The 17,463-nt window shown below is 37.4% G+C and overlaps 1 protein-coding gene across 2 annotated transcripts; it reads right to left on the bottom strand.

Annotated features, from left to right (window-relative positions):
* Positions 1–3,959: 3,959 nt before the first annotated feature.
* LOC105057378 (protein tesmin/TSO1-like CXC 2) lies at positions 3,960–16,301 on the bottom strand. Of its 2 annotated transcripts, none has more exons than XM_010939980.4 (11): positions 15,951–16,301; positions 14,436–14,590; positions 13,577–14,342; positions 12,299–12,771; positions 12,133–12,207; positions 10,918–11,098; positions 10,706–10,801; positions 10,562–10,628; positions 4,979–5,150; positions 4,488–4,894; positions 3,960–4,401 (listed from the first exon to the last, which is right to left on the bottom strand). In XM_010939980.4, the coding sequence occupies exons 1-10, from the start codon at positions 16,002–16,004 to the stop codon at positions 4,489–4,491; spliced, it is 2,445 nt and encodes an 814-aa protein (XP_010938282.1). In that variant the 5' UTR covers positions 16,005–16,301; the 3' UTR covers positions 3,960–4,401; position 4,488. The 2 variants fall into 2 exon arrangements, with proteins under 2 accessions (XP_010938282.1, XP_073108056.1); XM_073251955.1 differs by lacking the exon at positions 15,951–16,301 and adding an exon at positions 14,679–14,885.
* Positions 16,302–17,463: the final 1,162 nt, after the last annotated feature.

The raw sequence follows: 17,463 nt of genomic DNA, 5'->3' as shown, positions 1-17,463 counted from the left end.
CCTGAATCACACCTACACAGTCTCGGCATATTTGAAGGGAACAAAGCAGCGAACAGTAAATGGTGATGAGCATCGACTTTGGCATAGCATGGGATCGAACAAACTCATCTTGTCGTAGCCTAGCAGTATGAACTACAAAGAGAGATGCTACAAATAATTAGTTGTATGTCATCATCGGCCATCGACCTGGCATGATCAAATAGTGGCTAAGGTACAACGGGACCAGCACCGACCAGATGATCTGATCACCTTGGAGAAAGTTATTCCTCTCCGCCTCTTGTCTTCTAATGGTTTTTGAGTAGAAAATCTAGAATTGATGAACAGTCCCAAGTCTAGAATCCCATGTAAGCTTTTACCCAAGAGATTAAAAAAAAGAGGATTATGTGAGAATATTTTTGTCACTTTGTTGGAAGGAGGCCTTTTGCTGTCCTCCTGCTACCTTCTTACCGTGGCCACTGGCTAGCGGACCGGCATATGGTATTCAATGGCCCCATGTTTCCCAATCCTTGATAGAAATTTGTTGGGTCCATTTATCGAGACATTTGATGGTACAGTGGTCCATCGCAATGCCGGACCTATGTTCGTGCATCAAGATTTGTGAAAGTAGACTGTCACCTACGATGCATATGGACGTTAGTTTCAAAAGTTGTACCTTCAAGTAACTCAATGAAGGCTTATGGTGGGACCACAAAATGGTCAATGGGTGTCATCCAACTCACTTCCATCTTTGGTACGAATCTCTTAGCTGGAGAAAATTTAGTAAAGGGACCAGTTTACGTCGCTACCTGAGTAGCTATGATGATCTCTGGCACTGCAGCTTGCATTAATGAGACTTATTTCTATGGACTTCATTGAAAGTGGTGATATGCTTCCAATTAGAAATATAAGCTCGTCTCACCTACGGGCTCCTTCAAGGAAGTAGACACGCTCGTTGGACTCTCATGTAGAGTTGCTGCAAGCAATCCAAGCCAGACCAGAATCTTGAATGAATCAACCAATAATGCCTTATTTATATTTGAATGGGTTAACAAATCGAACCTAGAACTAATCTATTGCTATTCGGCTTAGGTCCACCCAAGTTGAGCCATTAATTTATTTTTCCATAAAGTTTATCGGTTTGGGTCGAGCCAGCAAAAACCTAAGTGGAGCCGTGAGTGGTATGTATACATTGACTTACTGGACCTAACAATTAGGCCTTATGGTGGCTGTCAGCTGGGTTTGTTGATGGGCCGACTCAAAAGCTCTCTTGGGCTTCATTCCACATTGCACTTCAGCTTACCCTAAAGCATAGACAATTATGATCCATGTGGCCCATAGCCGGAATCAGAATTAAAATAGCCATTTCTCTTGATACATTTGGTTTATTACCAAAAGCGAATTCAAAATGAGATTTGAACACCGGAGGAAAATTAGAATTGGATTTTGAGAGATTGGGATATTTTTATTATCTTGCAATTGAATGAAAATAAAATTTTTCGTGAACAAATAGTTGGAATAGGGGTTACTTTTTCTCATTCCCATTATAGAGTCCAACTCCTCCCAACCTATGATACCCTTAATCCTATATATAAAAGATTAGTCTCCAAGTTCCTAGGATTCGTAGGGACATTTTTTTCCTACAATACCTGCAGATAAAACTGTAGGCCCCTCATGTCTGCTCGTCTCCCAAGACTATATCCAGAAAGAACAATTTTAGTAGAATCTGTCTAATAATATAAACTTTTTCTTTCCCCTGATTATACTATCATCTTTGTCTTTCTTCCTCTATTTGTTCACCGTTTTTTTTGTTATAATACTAGAATGTCGCATATTTGGAAATACACGAGTTAAAGGAGCATCTTGGTCCGATTTATTCTGTGTCTCCCTCTAACTTTCTTTTGGTTTTCTTTACATTTCCCTGATGGTTTTCAATAACATGCTATTCTTAGCATCACCAAATCAGAGAGGCTATAACGAAATGTAGATTAGGGCTCTAGATTGGCAATGAGCTATTCCGTCTTGATGGATGATTGAAGATGACTCGCCTCAAGGAAAATGAGAGAGGTTCCATATTTTTTTCCCATTTGCAAATGTAATCTCGATCAATCAATTACACTCACTATAATTTTGTTTTAAAAAAAATATATCAATTATATTCAGTCCAACCCAACTGACTGGCGATGATAGAGGATGGCAGCAGAGAATCCAAATCATATGAAATACATTAGTAGATATACTCTAAATCAATATATATATATATATATATATATATATATATATATATATATATATATTAAAGATTTTGCATCTTTTTAGGGGAGAGGATATCTACTCCCCCTGCTCCAAAATCAATAATACATTTCAAACTAAAGATCCATATTATAGAAATTTATTTTAACAATAATTATTGATATTATTTTATTATATTAATAGATTTATTTTCTTTACACACACATATATATATAGGGACCTACTCCATAAATAATTATGAGAGATTTTCTTTCTAAATTATTAGGTATTTAATTTTTAGATTCTCACAAAAGTATTTATTCTAGACTGATTTAATGTTTCCAGTTTACCAAAAAAATCTATATTATTAATCATGATATACACCCTTATGTATCTAGAAATCAAAAATTATGTATTTTAATAATCTATAGCCTATGAAGACATATAGATAGATGCTTTCCATTGTATTATAATATTTAAATATATAATATCCAAACTAAAAACCCATCTTCTTTATCATAATATTTATATATTTAAATATATTTAAATCGAAAATCTATAAATTTTAATATTTAGATATAATAGCGGAAACGGGGTAGGTACTTAGCCTTTATCTCTCGATTAAATATTTTCTAATAAAAATTCTTAGTCAATGCCTCTTTTTTAAATAAAAACACTCAACCTGCCTCTCATACGCATTCGTGACCAATTGAACTCTTCAAATAAAAACAAACAAAACCTTAGCACTGGTCCTTTAATCTCTCTTTTCCCAAATTCTTTGAACTTGTTCTAGTAATTTAATTTTTACATGCATTGCAGCTGAGAATGATAGTAAAATGCTTAAGACAAATGGAACCATTTGACCCCCAAAAAGAAAGTCAACCATGAATTCGCCTAAGGGCAAATGATGAAAAAGGATGAGGAAGGAGGCTTGGAGGTGAACATTTTCTTCGTATAAACCTGGTGATTGGATCATGGTTCCATCTAATTGCAGGATAATCGTTCATTAATCATTTTTACATCTCCCTTTAAGAAATTATGCGTCCATTATGATTTCGAATGCAATCAGGAGGGAAAAAAAAAAAAAGCGCTTTCAGAGATATCAGCACATAATTCTTTGAATCGGGCCTATTCAACCATACTTTGATCATTAAGAAATCAATCTCTCTATTTTTTTAGCTAGACCCAATTGATACTATTTAGAAACATTTTGTTTTCCATAATATACAACTGTTACATGCCATGGCAAGAGCTGTTCATTGCAGGGCCTTTTTCAAGTTCTAATCATATTTACCAGCGTGCAGCAACTGAGCTTTTCCGAAATCTTTTTCAAGCAACCAAACATAGACTTAATGCATGAACTTTCATACAGATAACCGTGTGTATTGTATGCATTTCTGAAAATTACAAAATTTGAAAATTTTTTCTAGCTCAATCAGCACCAATCATTGGAAACTTCCTTAGGCTTATTCACACAACTCCCAACTCAATCCATCCACATCCATGCCTCATATATTTGATATCATCATTCAATTCCCATGATTCTCTATTTACAAATCTCTGGATAAAGAATTTGCACAGCCATAAGTTGAATTATATCTCCGCTTAGCCACTACCTAGAGGAGACATGGCTGCATTCATCGTATTGGATATCAACTGACCAGTTCAGGTAAGGGAATACAAATAAAGAACAATAAAAAGGGAAGCTACACCAAAAGGGCATTGGCTACACATGCACGCATATGTGCAAATTTATCACCATGAACAAATAGCAATTTACCACCTTTAACGAATACACAAAAGCAGAAGGTTTATTCATCATTGTACCAGTCAAAATGGCAGATCAGTTGAGAGAATTAAGCATCTCTCATCTTCTACTTAGAAGGATAAAAAAATTAAAGAGAAGTGCGATGGTCTTTTCTTAAGTTTACTTTTAGAAAAACAGTACACGTGCAGAAAGATACAAAATAAACAGCAATATCATACAAGCATCACAAAACAGGTACATCTAAGAACATAGCTCAGTTGTTTAACATTGATTGAAGCAAATTGTTGCTATTTATACTTCATCTGTTACCAGGTCACACTACTCAAGTTTGGCCCAGTGCAAGGACACTCATGGAGTGAGAGATGGCAATTTATGGCAAGTCTCTATCAATCACATGCCACCCAGCCATGCAACTTTGCAACAGCCTGATTCAAAAGGAAATAAAGAATGCCTCAAAGATAAACTTGAAAATATTACAAAATACTAGGCAGAGCATAAAAAAGGGGCATACCTCAGCTACATGTAGATGAACAAAAAGAACTGTTGGAATAGTTCATGGGATAATCTTCACATACATCACCTGTAAGTGATGGAAATGAAGGAATAGATTTTAAGATCAATTTCTTGCCACCCTTGCGGCTTGGGGACAACCCAATTCCATTATGTGGAGGTGAAACCCTCTTTCGGTTAGGGGAGGCAGTCTTCACACCATTGCTTGGTGATGCACCGCATCTTAGGATATCCGGAGTATCATCCTCAAGAGCAGTACTTACATGCTTCTCAAGCTTATGTTGAGGAAGTGGGATTTCAGACTTACGGATAGGTTGAGATGTAAAGAGCCAAGGAGAAAACCCAACAGAAAGTGTAGAAGATCTTGGGGGCTTTGCACTTGAAAAGAGTGGAAGTTTGACCGGCGGCCTGAAAAAATGGTGCTTCTGATATTTATTTTTCGGAAAAGATTACTAAAACCAAACTTGGGAAAACACATACAAAATGCTAAACCTGCGAGTTTGCAATGGTGTCACGGATAAAACATTTTCAGAAGAATGGTTTTCATCAATCTTGACATTAGCATGCTGTTGGCCATCATCATCTGGTTTGTCCTTTTCCCTCTCACAAGGATTTGTTTCCTCCTCTCCCTGTTCAATTTCTTCAGCTCCTATCAGTACAATACCTGCCAAAGCAAGATAAGGCAAGAATGCAACTAAAGTTAAACAAAATGAAATCAATGATAAGTGCTTAATAGATCTTTAATTTTTAATTTCAGAACAGATGTTGTACATTATAAAAGCAGACATATGAAATGCAAAGTTGTCATATACAATAATGGCTATAGGAAGGGCATCGTAAATAGCCCAAATATTTATTTGTCTGTGTAGAGAGAGAAGGGGGGGGGCAGGGGATGTGTCTGTGGGCACTAGAACTATAAACAAGCAAAAAACAGCATGGGAACCTAGAAATATTTCCTCTCCTATTGGAGAATTTCCCTCATGGGCTGCCAAAAAAAAATGCTAACCATCATTCTGTGACATCATTGGCCCAGAATCTAATGAGCCAAATCTTTTGGTCAGCCATATTAACAGCTCATCCGGGATACTACTTACAAGCAAGGATTCAGATCCTAGAAAGACATCCCACAGGACATCAAAACGGAATACCATCCCATGTATCAGGATAGGACCATCCCACCAGTGTCCCAACATCCCGATTGGAATGTCTTGGAACATCCTCTATCTCAAGTGTCGAGATAGGAAGGAACGACAATGCATCCCGTTCCATGAAAAAATCGAGACAATCCTATCCCATGGGATTTAAAACCTTGCTCACAAGCATTGAGGTCCTATGGTCCTGGTAATGAGGGCCTAGACACAATAGCCATACTACAAGATACCAACTTTTGTTACATCCAAACATCATAACGATGTATATAATACTAGCTATATAACTAATTTCCTTTAACCTCACCATGACCCAGTCAATTATCTATTCCACAATATAAGCACATCACTAGAACTTGACATGGAAATCACTGTGTGAAGATGCCAAATCTTGGGTTTCTCCCTGATTCGTAAAAGGGACAAATGAATGGAAAAAGCCTAAGAAACTTATTCCACAATCAACTCTCATGAATTTCATTGTGGTCTCCATGTAATCCAATTTATATTAGTATTTGTGATTTTCCCATTGGAAAACACATTGGTTTTGAATTTGGTCCCTCAAGAAATATTTACAAGGATATGAATTGACAAGGAGGAGGCATAAAAATGGCATGACACCAAATTGTCAGTAACCTCATGTCCAATTTCCTTAACTAGGAAGGCATACTAGAAGTGGCAAGCATTGGAAAGGAACAAATTATTGGAGTTGTTAATCAGCGGACAAACTCTTGTTGCATATGCCAAAGTTGGTGATTGATCCAATCGGGGAGGAAAGATTTGATCTTTCCTCAAACTGCTTAACTCAAATTTCACACAAAAAAACCAAAAGAGAAAAAAAATTCAAAAGTAAAACTTAAGCCCCCTTTTATTTTATTGATTGATTAAAAACTAAAATACACAGCCTCTATTTATAATTATGAGATTCATCCTTGCATAATTCAAGTCAAATTCCTACTCCTGGTTTTAATAGACCTCTTTATCTAAAATAGATCTATCTAATAAAAATAATATAAAAAAAGCTATAATTTTTCAAGAGGTGGATTTTGACTTCTATATCACGTTTGTCTTTTGTTACTCAACCAAATTATTCACGAATTAGAAGATATACCCGAACAAAATCTTATCCGAAAAAAAAAAATTCAATTTCACCAACTCATTTTAGGCCCCAAATGATGGAATTTGTACGGGACGTAACCTAGAGGTACAAATAAGAAAGCCACTCGCAAGCTACTCGAGATTGACTTCAATCCAAATTCGATTTGACTCGGTTATTATTAAGCTTGAGCAGCTCAAATAGTCTTTTTGAGTTGAGCTCGAGTAGCAAGATACTCGGCTCAAAAGCTCAAGAGCCTTTCGAATTCATATATATATATATATATATATATATATATATATATATATATATATATATATATATATATATATATATATATATAGTTAATAATATTATTTTTATTTATAATATATATATATATATTATTAAGTTAAGGCTCGAATTTGGAGTATGGCTCGATTGATATTCGAGTCAATCTCAAGCATTGCCCATTTTCATCAAAGCAAGCTCGAACTTGAGATACTTGAGTCGAGTTTTGAGCCCAAGTATTTTGAATCGAGTTGAGCTTGAGCTTTTAGCTACTCGACTCAATTACACTACTAGCGCAACCCCCTAAAAGGCGTAGCATCATAATATAGAGCTAAAAAAATTATCCTTTTTTTTGAAAAAAAAATATCACCTCAATCAAATACATATAACCAAGTTACGGCCTCCTCCGGGAGTTTGGCCTATGACTCGATTTCTTGATGTGACGGATCTTCCTCTCAGACTATTCAGCCCTACCCATAATAGCCAAAGTGATCCACATCAAGTCTGATGATCCTTCTAGACCAATAATAGTAAGATTTAACATCAAGCACCAAAAAAATATTTGTTAGTCATCATAGACAAAATGGAGAAAAGTAGCTCTGCATGAGAGCATGAACAAGAAAACATACCTAGGAGAGCAAGTCAGAAAATTGAAAAATATAGAAGAGAAATCTTGGATAACACAATGTCTAAGATGGCTATAGAAGTATCATAGAATACTTTAATATGAAAGCAGGTACAATCCACACTAAGATTATTAAAAGAAAGAAAAAAAAGATAATAGATCAAAACATAGCAAAAGACTTTGAATGAAATGAATAGCACCATGTGGCTGAAACTCAAAAATGTAAGTGCATCAAAAAAAATATAAAGTTATCAACACTCGCTAAGGCATAAAAGACAACTTTAGGCAGTGATAGCATGACCAGCCCCACAAGAAAACACTTGAAATAACCAAACAAGGAATAGGATATTGAAACGAAAATTCACTATGATAAAAGAACTGATAATGACCCGTGAACCCTCAAACATGATCCTCACTATGCTGCAAGCTAAGCTTGAAGTGGCAGGTCCTTGCAAATGAGCTGTCAGATACCCTAGAAACAAAAGAACATACATATGGCTCTTCAGAGATCATTGCCACATTTTCAAGATGAGAAGGCAGAAGAGGAACTGGATATGTCAAGTTTAGCATTTTAGATTAGATATGCTCAAGAACTAAGCCCTCAATATGGTCTAAAAAGAAAGTCAAAGTGAACCAACAATTCAGTTGTCTAGAATAGCAAGCTAAATGTTCATGAGTAGGAGAAAATTACAGCTGATAGAGTCAGGTAAGTGACTGTCGCAAGCTAGGTAAAAAAGCAAATGTAGTAGAGAGTTATGAGACAAAGCACATGATCATCAAGCAGGAATGCCAAACACCAAGATAATAGTTGAAGGCACAAGGACTCAAAGCAATGAATGCATCCAACTCCTGATGGCCAAAATAAAGGAAGAGGACATGCATCACTGAGCATGGCCAAAAAAGGGAAACATAGCAAAAAGAATTCAAACATTTAAATCATACAAGGTGCAACATCAAGAGAAGAAAAAAGGAAATAAGTATGGCCGCATAATGATGAAACAACCCTAAATAATGGATTGTAGCATCTAATGGCAGCATAATCATGATATAAGAAATAACAGATTTGGTTTAATGTGGGTAGCTAAATGGGACTAGAAATAGGGGAAATCTCTAACCTAAAGAAAGCAAAGGTGGGGCCTTATACCTTGATGAAAAACTGGATGAGTTACATAGACCATAAAAGACTTGTTCCAGAGGTTAAAATGGCATAGTGAACTAAAAGCAAGCAAATGCACCATTCACCTCAGTACAAATTTGGCCAGAGGAAAAAAAATCTATTGGTTAGTTGAAGATTCAACACAAATATTAATTACTATCACAATGTAAAACCAAACCACATATGAATCAAGATCCAAGAAGTTTTTCAACTGCAACCAATTTGTTGCTGGACAGACAAAATGCTTCAATGATCTCTGCAATAAAGGAACAAACAACTTGACAACAAAAACAGTTCACATGCAATGGCAGAGATATCCAACTCAAGATTCATTTTCAAGATGATAATTTTCACTTATGATGTCAACATCTAGAAAGCAAGAGTTGGAGTGATGCACTTAACTAAAAGGAGGAAGCAACAACCGAATATATCCAACTTTATTGGGTTACAGTCCTCTCATGTGACGTGTAAAAACAACTTACTTTTCTACAATCTGACAACACATTGATACATCACTATCTAACAAAGAAAGTGCAGAGATCTCTAGAGGGTCACTAGTTCATTAATTAGAAGATTAGTGTTTTAGAATGATTTCAGATGTATACATAATCATGATACTCTGTTATTTAAAATAAGTTTGTAATTCAAAGATATGATTTTAGACAGTAATGGCATTTGCTTGCGTTAATAAAGATTACAAGATTCTGGAAACCATGGAATTGGAATATTCAACTTTAGTAGAATTTTCCAAATTTATGAGTTTTACTTCTTTGACTTTTTTTTGTTATGGATCTACCTCCTTCTAACAACTGATCACCTCCTAAAAAAAATCAAAAATACCGAATGTACAAAATTTGGAATCTAGAAAAAGTGTAGAATTTGAGATCATGAATTTTTAAATTAAAAACCTCAAAAGATATTTATTGTCTCCAGAATTCAAAATTCTTCCTGAAACATATATTACATTAAAAACAAGCTCTAAAATAATTATACACCACTAAATATCGGGTCATATGGATATCCAAATTTGTAGTTAAATATTTGATACTGATAGAAACAGATTCATCTTTTGAAAGGTGTTGAGCTCAACCTCTTTCCTCTTGTTTATTAATCTAAATCTTCCCCTGGATCCCCTCCTTGCCGGTTCTTCATTCAAGTTCTTCTTGCGTATTGGAAATAAGTTAAACACTCTGCATGTTCTACATAATTGTCTAATCTATGTATCATTTCAACTTTCTTCCCATCCAAAAAAAAATTATCAACTATATTTTCTACTCCTTTTGATCCTATCAAACCAAACATAATCAGGAGCATCTTGAAATATTATAAAGCACCCTTGTCTCCTGAGTGTCAATTTTAACTCCCATTCCATCACCATCAAAATGTTTACCAAGCTGAAAAACAATAATGAAAGGAAACCACAAAGATGTCAAAGAGCCTGTGAAGTGATAGCATAATGGTTTCTTCCACAATTCCTTGAGCAGCAAAGGAATGAATAAGAACTAAGGAATTCAATAAATCACCTTCCATCATCTCCAACTTCAGATTATTGCAATGCGAAAAACCAAAATATTTTTGAAAAGACATGAGGGAAATCAAACCAAATCTAGTAATCAAATCAGAAACGAGTGTGGAAAAGAAGGACACCACAACAAAGTAGAAACAAAGAATTATTTAGTAAAGCTGTTTGCAAATTTGAAAAGCAGAACATAAGTATTCATCCAGAGAAACTGGCACCCAAGTACTCACAAACTACGGTGTGGATATAGGACACAACACTTACCCTCTTTCCTTCCAAAGGCGTTCTTGCATCCCTCACATCTGCAGCTGATAGAGCATCCAACACCACCCTTAAAAGAGAAACCAGCTTCCAGTATCAGATAACATACTACAAAGAAAACATGTTTAGTGAGCCAAGAGGTAGAACCTGATAGCACTCGCAGTATTTCTTCAGGCAATTTGACTTCTTGCAGTTGCATCCCCTTTTATGGCGGGCTGAAGCTGGAGTCTTGTTAGCATCTTCCTGAAGGGTACCAAACATGATCTAGTTAATAGCAAGAGAAAGGAAAAGGAGAGGAACAGGTGGGGGAAAGGGAGGAAGAGGGGCAAGCAGAAAAAGATGTCAGGCAAAATACCTACCCCCGTTTCCTGGCCAGTTTCAGATGTTCGAATCACTTTAGGAGCAAATGCAAGAGGATTGCGAGACTCTATCTGCTTGCGAGTAGCCAGAACCATTTCCTCATGAATCGGCTTGTTGAAACATCCTTGGCACGAGCAGGGCTCGGAACAGTAGACTCCAGCAGCAAAACACTCACAGTAACTGCATGAAATGTCATAGAATAATAGACCATTTTACAATAAACTATGAAAAAAGTTTGCTTTACAAATACATATTTATACACACACATGTGCACGCAAATTTCCAAGATATGCATACAAGAAGCTCTGATGATAACATTAAAACACCACCAAAAAAAAAAAAGGCAAACTACTCTCCCAGACGATAAATTTTATCATAGAAACCAAACCAACATTAACAAAAAGGTATAAAAAAGAAAGAAACAGGATACTCTATAAACAATTTCTGACCAGTGGCTGACCATTTTAATGCACATTTGGCGATAAGGAACATGCAAAACTTATCTCCCCTAAAAGTAATATCAAATCAGGGGATAGATAAACAACACAGAACTAGGTCAGAAATAACTCAGCTCATATAAAAATGTAATTCCAGAAAGTGTTATGGTCCTTTCCTTCTCTTTTCACAAGGATGGTGCCAGTTTACCTTGCTTGTAAGGTTTCTTGTTGGTTGTACCTGACATATAGATTCTTATCCTGCCTTTAGCAAGGATGGGAAGGTTGGGGGTATTTGGTGGAGGACTAGCCTGTTTGTGTCGCCCATTGCCTGCAGGTCTCTTTCCAACCAAAAAAATAATTTAAAAATTTAAAAAAACCTACAAGTTAAAAGATGCCACATAGGTCAGAGAAGATATATTAAGGCAGTCTTTTGCCCCAGGGGGTGGCGGGTTACAAATAAATGATGAAAATAAAAAGGAAAGAATAATTTGAGAACACAGTGAGAACCAATCTAGTTAAGATTTTGAATTTTTAACTATATAAGCAGTACTAAGATAACTAGAATTTCAATTTACCCGCCAAGGAGTATCCTAAGTAAGAAAAATAAACCAAGCTATCAGGTTCAGGTATTTTCTAGTATATGGAAGAATTTTCTTGGTATTAGCCTAGCATTATGAAAAACATGAGGGGCAAAGATTGACATGTATCAAATAATTGCAAGTTTTATGCCATGTAACTTCCAATTACATAAATATGAAATGCAGGAAGGAATCTTACAGCTTCAAGCATTTTGACTTCTTACAATTGCAGCGCTTGCATGCATCACTTTCACCACCATTTTCTGACTTGCGCCTGGCTCATAAATTTTCAGCACCAGTTATTTATTGAAAGACAGAGATAATGAGGCAATAAACAAGACAAGCAGTGGCAGCTGATAATATACCTCTTTTTCTTTGGACTGCCTTGATTTAGTTCCTCACCATTTCCAAGTGCAGGCACTTGAGATGCATCATCATGCATAATCTGAAGGTTCTGGACTTCATTTCCATTAGAACTCATATCCTTTTCAACAGACAAAGACTTGCTTTTCTGCCCAGATGTTGTTGGGGCAAAGGGGCCAACAGAACATGGCATGCTAATTAATTGTTTCCCAGAAACCAACATCTCTTGAGTGATCAGTCTGTCTTTCGAGGTTGTTGCAAGAGTATTCAAATGTAACCCAATACCAGGCAATACACATGGTGAATGACTAGTTCCAGGCCTGGAGCATTTATCATCAGAAGCCATTTTCTCGTTGGACAGCAATGAAGCTGAAGAATGGAGGTTTGAGCTGTTTTGCAAATTCTTTTTAGAAAACCCAGCCGTATCAAAAACCAGACAACGCCTTCGCATGCCACGCTGTTGTTGGGAATCAACCTACAGAAGAGAATTAGCAACAGTCACTGCATATTGTTAAGCAAATAATTGATGCAGGTGAAATAGAATAACCAAGACCTAATCACATGCTTTTCCAAGTCAACCTATAGAAGAGAATAAGCAACAGTCACTGCACACTTATAAGTGATGCAGGTCAAATTAGACATCACAAAATGCAGTGTCTGGATATCACAAACATAATAACATAAGATGTTCCATTGGCGCCATCATTCAAAATTTGTCAACAGTGAGTAGTTGGATACTTGCAAGTAAAGGATGGGTGTAAGTGATGAATGACATCTCAATCAAAACAGTAAAGCAAACAGCCACATCAATCAAGCTGCAATTCCTTCACTAAAGTACTATTTTCAGCATGATTTAAAGCACCTTCAACCAACCACAACCCTAGGAGGAACAAAAAGCCATACAGCTTAGTCATCGTCCCAGGCTACTCTTATGCAAGGATCCAAGGAACAACCTACAATTCTATGCCCTGTGATAACAGAACTTGCAATGTAGTTTATTATGTACCAAGCATCCCAAGTGAGTGAACAGCAAATAAGTCCACTAAAAATACTGAATATATCAGGCTCATAGCAGAATGAGAGGAAGTGTCTCGAGGGTTAAATTCCCAAAACAAAAACTGTTCACCAAAATATGCAATTTGTCTGAACATATGAAATATCCTAGTCAAAGGATGAAATAACAAAATTAAAAAGGGGGGTAAAAACTAAAGACAAGACACAAAGTGTGTGGGGAGAAAAGGTCAACTACTGTATCCATGATTTCTGATGAGAAGATCTACCTTGTGGCCTAATCGAATGTGATCACTGGTTCCATTGGCTGTCTTCTCAATCAGATCACTCAACACAACCTGACTCTGACAAGTGTCTGAGAGAATTTGCGGGGTATGATCTGTTTCATCTTGCTTACCATTTTCTTTGCTACAGCTGACTGAAGGATCCTGTGAAGCAGTTTGGACACAACGACCAGAAGACTCATTAGTTTGTGTTTTCTGTGAACAGTCAAGGTCCCCTGCAAGCTTTGAAGAATCTTCTAATTTCTCACTAGGCCCTTTGCAAGCCTCTGATTCATTATTGGAATCAAAAATCAAGAGGCTATCAGCATCATCAGAAATTAAATTCTCCCATTCACACCCTACCATTTCATCTCTGTTTTGCTCTGGTGGATGATTTTCCAGAAACTCCGTTTCAGAAACAAATAAATTTTTTCTTCTCTCCAGACCATTTTGAACAAAGTGAACCAGTTCTAGTGGTGCATGGCCAATATCCAATTTAAAATCCATTTTGATACCAAAGCAAGGTGCAATATTATGGTTGGGACTACCAGGGTCATACTGCTCAGGCTGAGGCAAATTACCAGGTAGAGTTGCACATTCATCAGGGGGGTCAACAGTAGCTTCATTAAGTGAGCATATTATACTGCAATTTTCTTGGGCAATAACAGTGCATCTAGATAGTCTAACAGCATTTAGGACCCCTGTACTTAGGTTGCTTTCATCCACATTGTCAGAAGAACTCTCATGTTTTGAGAAGTCCGAAAAAGAATTCCTATGAAAAGAGAGAGAAAAGCACAATGAAAGCTAAGCATTTAAAATAGGCAACAGCAGGTTATAAAAATGCACAACCAAGATGATTATATACCTTATCAAAAATCTCGATTCCCTTAAATTGGCATGTGGTGAAGTAAAGATGGAAGGAATAGAAGGCAGATATGATTGCACACTGTGTACTGGATCTATGGATTTGACAGGCTGGATAGGAGACAAACTATTGATGAAGCTGAAGACAGGAGAATCCTGCAACAATAAACAAAATCATTAGGCAAATAACCCCTAAAACCTGCTGAATTTCCATGAGCAATTCAACATACTACATAAGCCATACTTCTGGTACTGAGAAACCAATCAGCTTTATGCACATATACTTAATGGCAGGAGAAAGAAGGTCATAAACTGGAACGAACAAATGTTATCCTCACCCAGCTGATAGGGATATGTAATCCTCAACCAGATTTCAGTTCGAATAAGGAGAAAAAATAAATAAATATAAATTCACTATCCGATATCTTAGATCAAGGGCCAGTGAATATTAATTAAGATATCACAGAATGGCAGAACAGCAGCATTAACTAAAGGGAGGTTGCCACTCATACCACAGGAAACACATGAAATAAGAATCATGGAACATGAGATGTGAACTGAATCAAGAAAATTAACCTACATCGGCATCACTGTTGCACAAACCAAATGCTATCAGTAAGAGCAGGAACACAAAGCCAGAATAACTTTTCTTATAGAAAGATTCGCCAAAATCAAACTATATTGTTAAAGGTGGAAAGAAGGACGAGCAATTTGATGCACACGAAAACCAGCCAAGGCATGCTCTGGGCTGTATCAGTGGAGGAAGAACACAAAAGGCACCAAGGCCTGCGAAAACTCAACAAAATACTGCATCATTTGGAATTTCTCCTCATTTGTACGAATAAGAGGACGGAATACTCAGATCCATAAGTTAATTATTCGGATCCTGGAAATCGGAATGAAGGAAGTAGGAGCGTACATTAAATTCAAACCCTTGCGGATCCATTGAACCTAGTCATCTGAACTAAAACGTCAATTCATATAATGCAAACAAGATGAAAGAAACAGGAAATTAAACCCTAGAGTGCGAGCAGAGACCAAAAATAAAAACCCACCAAAGTTGACTTTTCCTAGCACATCTATAACATCCTCCTCTATGGGGAATCTTTACTAACAACACTTTAAACTAAGCAAATCAAAACCATACAAGCAACAACCCCGCTACTTCAAGTTACAAACTCTAGCATCAAAACGAAACCCAAAACCCAAACCCAAAACCCAATCTTTCGCCACAAACGCCAACAAAAATCTAGAACGCCCGACAAATAGGGCAGAAAAACAAAGAACACGCGAACCATCCAGGCCATCCCGAGAGCAAACCAATTAATCACCCACAACGGCACAAATTTCACCGATCCAACGAACTGAAACCTCAGTCTTGCATCACAACCCCCACACAACGCCAGACCTCCCCGTCCCCTCCAAATCCAAAGAACCAAACAAGAAAACCCCAAAAAGGGAATAAAATCGTCAGCAAAGGCGAGACTTCACGAGAAGGGCAGCGAATCGAGATCACCTCGAACTTAGAGAGCGGCGTGCCCCCGATCTTGCTCCTCTCCGGCGTGTCCATCTCCTCGGAACGCCCCAGAGCTCTCCCACATCCTCTCACCTCCCCCCTCCCTCTGTCTCCTCTCGTCTTCTGTTCTTCCGTGTCTCTTTCTACGCCACCGCTCTAGATTTCAAGAAGAGCGAAGGGCGGGAAGTCGATTTTTTTTCCTCTCCATCTACGTCGTCCGTCCCTACCACGGTGGCTTTTTTTAATCATACCCCGAAAATTTATAAATCGCCAGCGCTCTCCACGTCGCGGCGAGGCTGAAAAGAAGCAAAAGACGACGACTCGGCGGGTGAGGAGGTTGGTAAACAGGACTTTTTTTTTCCCGTAACTTTTGTCCCCTCGGAAGTCGAATCCCGTCACCGCCTTCGAGAACCGGTCAGTTCCCCGTTCACCAGGTAGAAGCGGTAAATTTGCTGCCCGTTACTTATCGTTTCTCTCCTCCTTTTTCTTTTTTTTTTTCTTTTTTTTATTTTTACTGGCAGAGGCTCGTCCTTCCGGATTCGATCGTAGAGATGGTGTGGTACTTCGCGGTGACGTTTAGATGAGTTAGTGCGCCGTAGCCTTTGAACGGCTTCGCCGGCGGGAGCGTCGTTCTAACGGGGAAGGGAGCGGCGGGAGCGGAAACGCTGACGTTATGATTTTGTTTGGTATCAAATAATCAGTGACCTGGAGTTTGACTCGAAAAGGAACTCGGGGATCACGCCACGAGAGATGACGGTGGGGCCCACAGCATAATGTGAGGATAGTAACGTCAATATGGGTCTGTTTTAACGTGGACATAATGTTTTATTTTTTAAAAGAAAATAACGGTTACGATATCTCGGAATGATATTCGGCCTGTTAGATTCGGTGGATCTGTTTTGCCAGCCCTCTTTATCTGACTCTGCCAGTTGGAAAAAAAAAAAAAAAACTGACGAGCTGTTCACTTGGAACACCAAACAGTGAACAGATTGTTAATGGTGGAGCAGTGTAGAAAGCCATGGCAGGAAATGAGGCCCAGCACCAACATTTTTTTCTGTGAGACTGTAAAAATATTAGTGAAAAACATGTGGTGAAGGACTAATATGGTGCAAGTGATTTTTGGATAGTGAGGCAGCCTTGATCATGAAAGCTAGATGGGATACTGATGTAGAATGGTTCAGACATATAACACGCGGCTACTTTTTGCTGCACATTGTTTTGTTTTAGATGAATTAAATGTAAAATTCTTTTTTCTAGATGCAATAGTTTGCTCATAAGCACGGCCATGTGCTTTCTTTTTTATAATATAATATAGCTTAGATAGGGGCATCAATATTTTTTTTTTCGATAAGACTGCAAAAATATTGGTGAAAAATATGCACAAGGACGGTTGTAGGAATCGTGAGCATGCGTGCGAGAGAGAAAGAGAGGGGGGGGCTGTTGGGGGGGAGGACTTGTATGGTGCAAGTGGTTTCTAGATGGCAAGCAGTCTTTTGTAGTTATAGTTATGATA

Source organism: Elaeis guineensis, chromosome 2, assembly GCF_000442705.2.
Source record: "Elaeis guineensis isolate ETL-2024a chromosome 2, EG11, whole genome shotgun sequence".
Taxonomy (NCBI): domain Eukaryota; kingdom Viridiplantae; phylum Streptophyta; class Magnoliopsida; order Arecales; family Arecaceae; genus Elaeis; species Elaeis guineensis.
Note: the sequence above shows the minus strand (reverse complement) of the source record. Positions and strands in the feature narration are given on the sequence as shown.

Bases quoted from the DNA above. Each gene is read 5' to 3' on its own strand.
- LOC105057378 (XM_010939980.4), bottom strand. From the start codon at position 16,004: ATGGACACGCCGGAGAGGAGCAAGATCGGGGGCACGCCGCTCTCTAAG. The intron at 12,208-12,298 runs GTATATTATCAG...TTTATGAGCCAG, and splicing joins GGCAGTCCAAAGAAAAAGAG to GCGCAAGTCAGAAAATGGTG. The intron at 10,629-10,705 runs GTTCTACCTCTT...TTCTCTTTTAAG, and splicing joins AATACTGCGAGTGCTATCAG to GGTGGTGTTGGATGCTCTAT.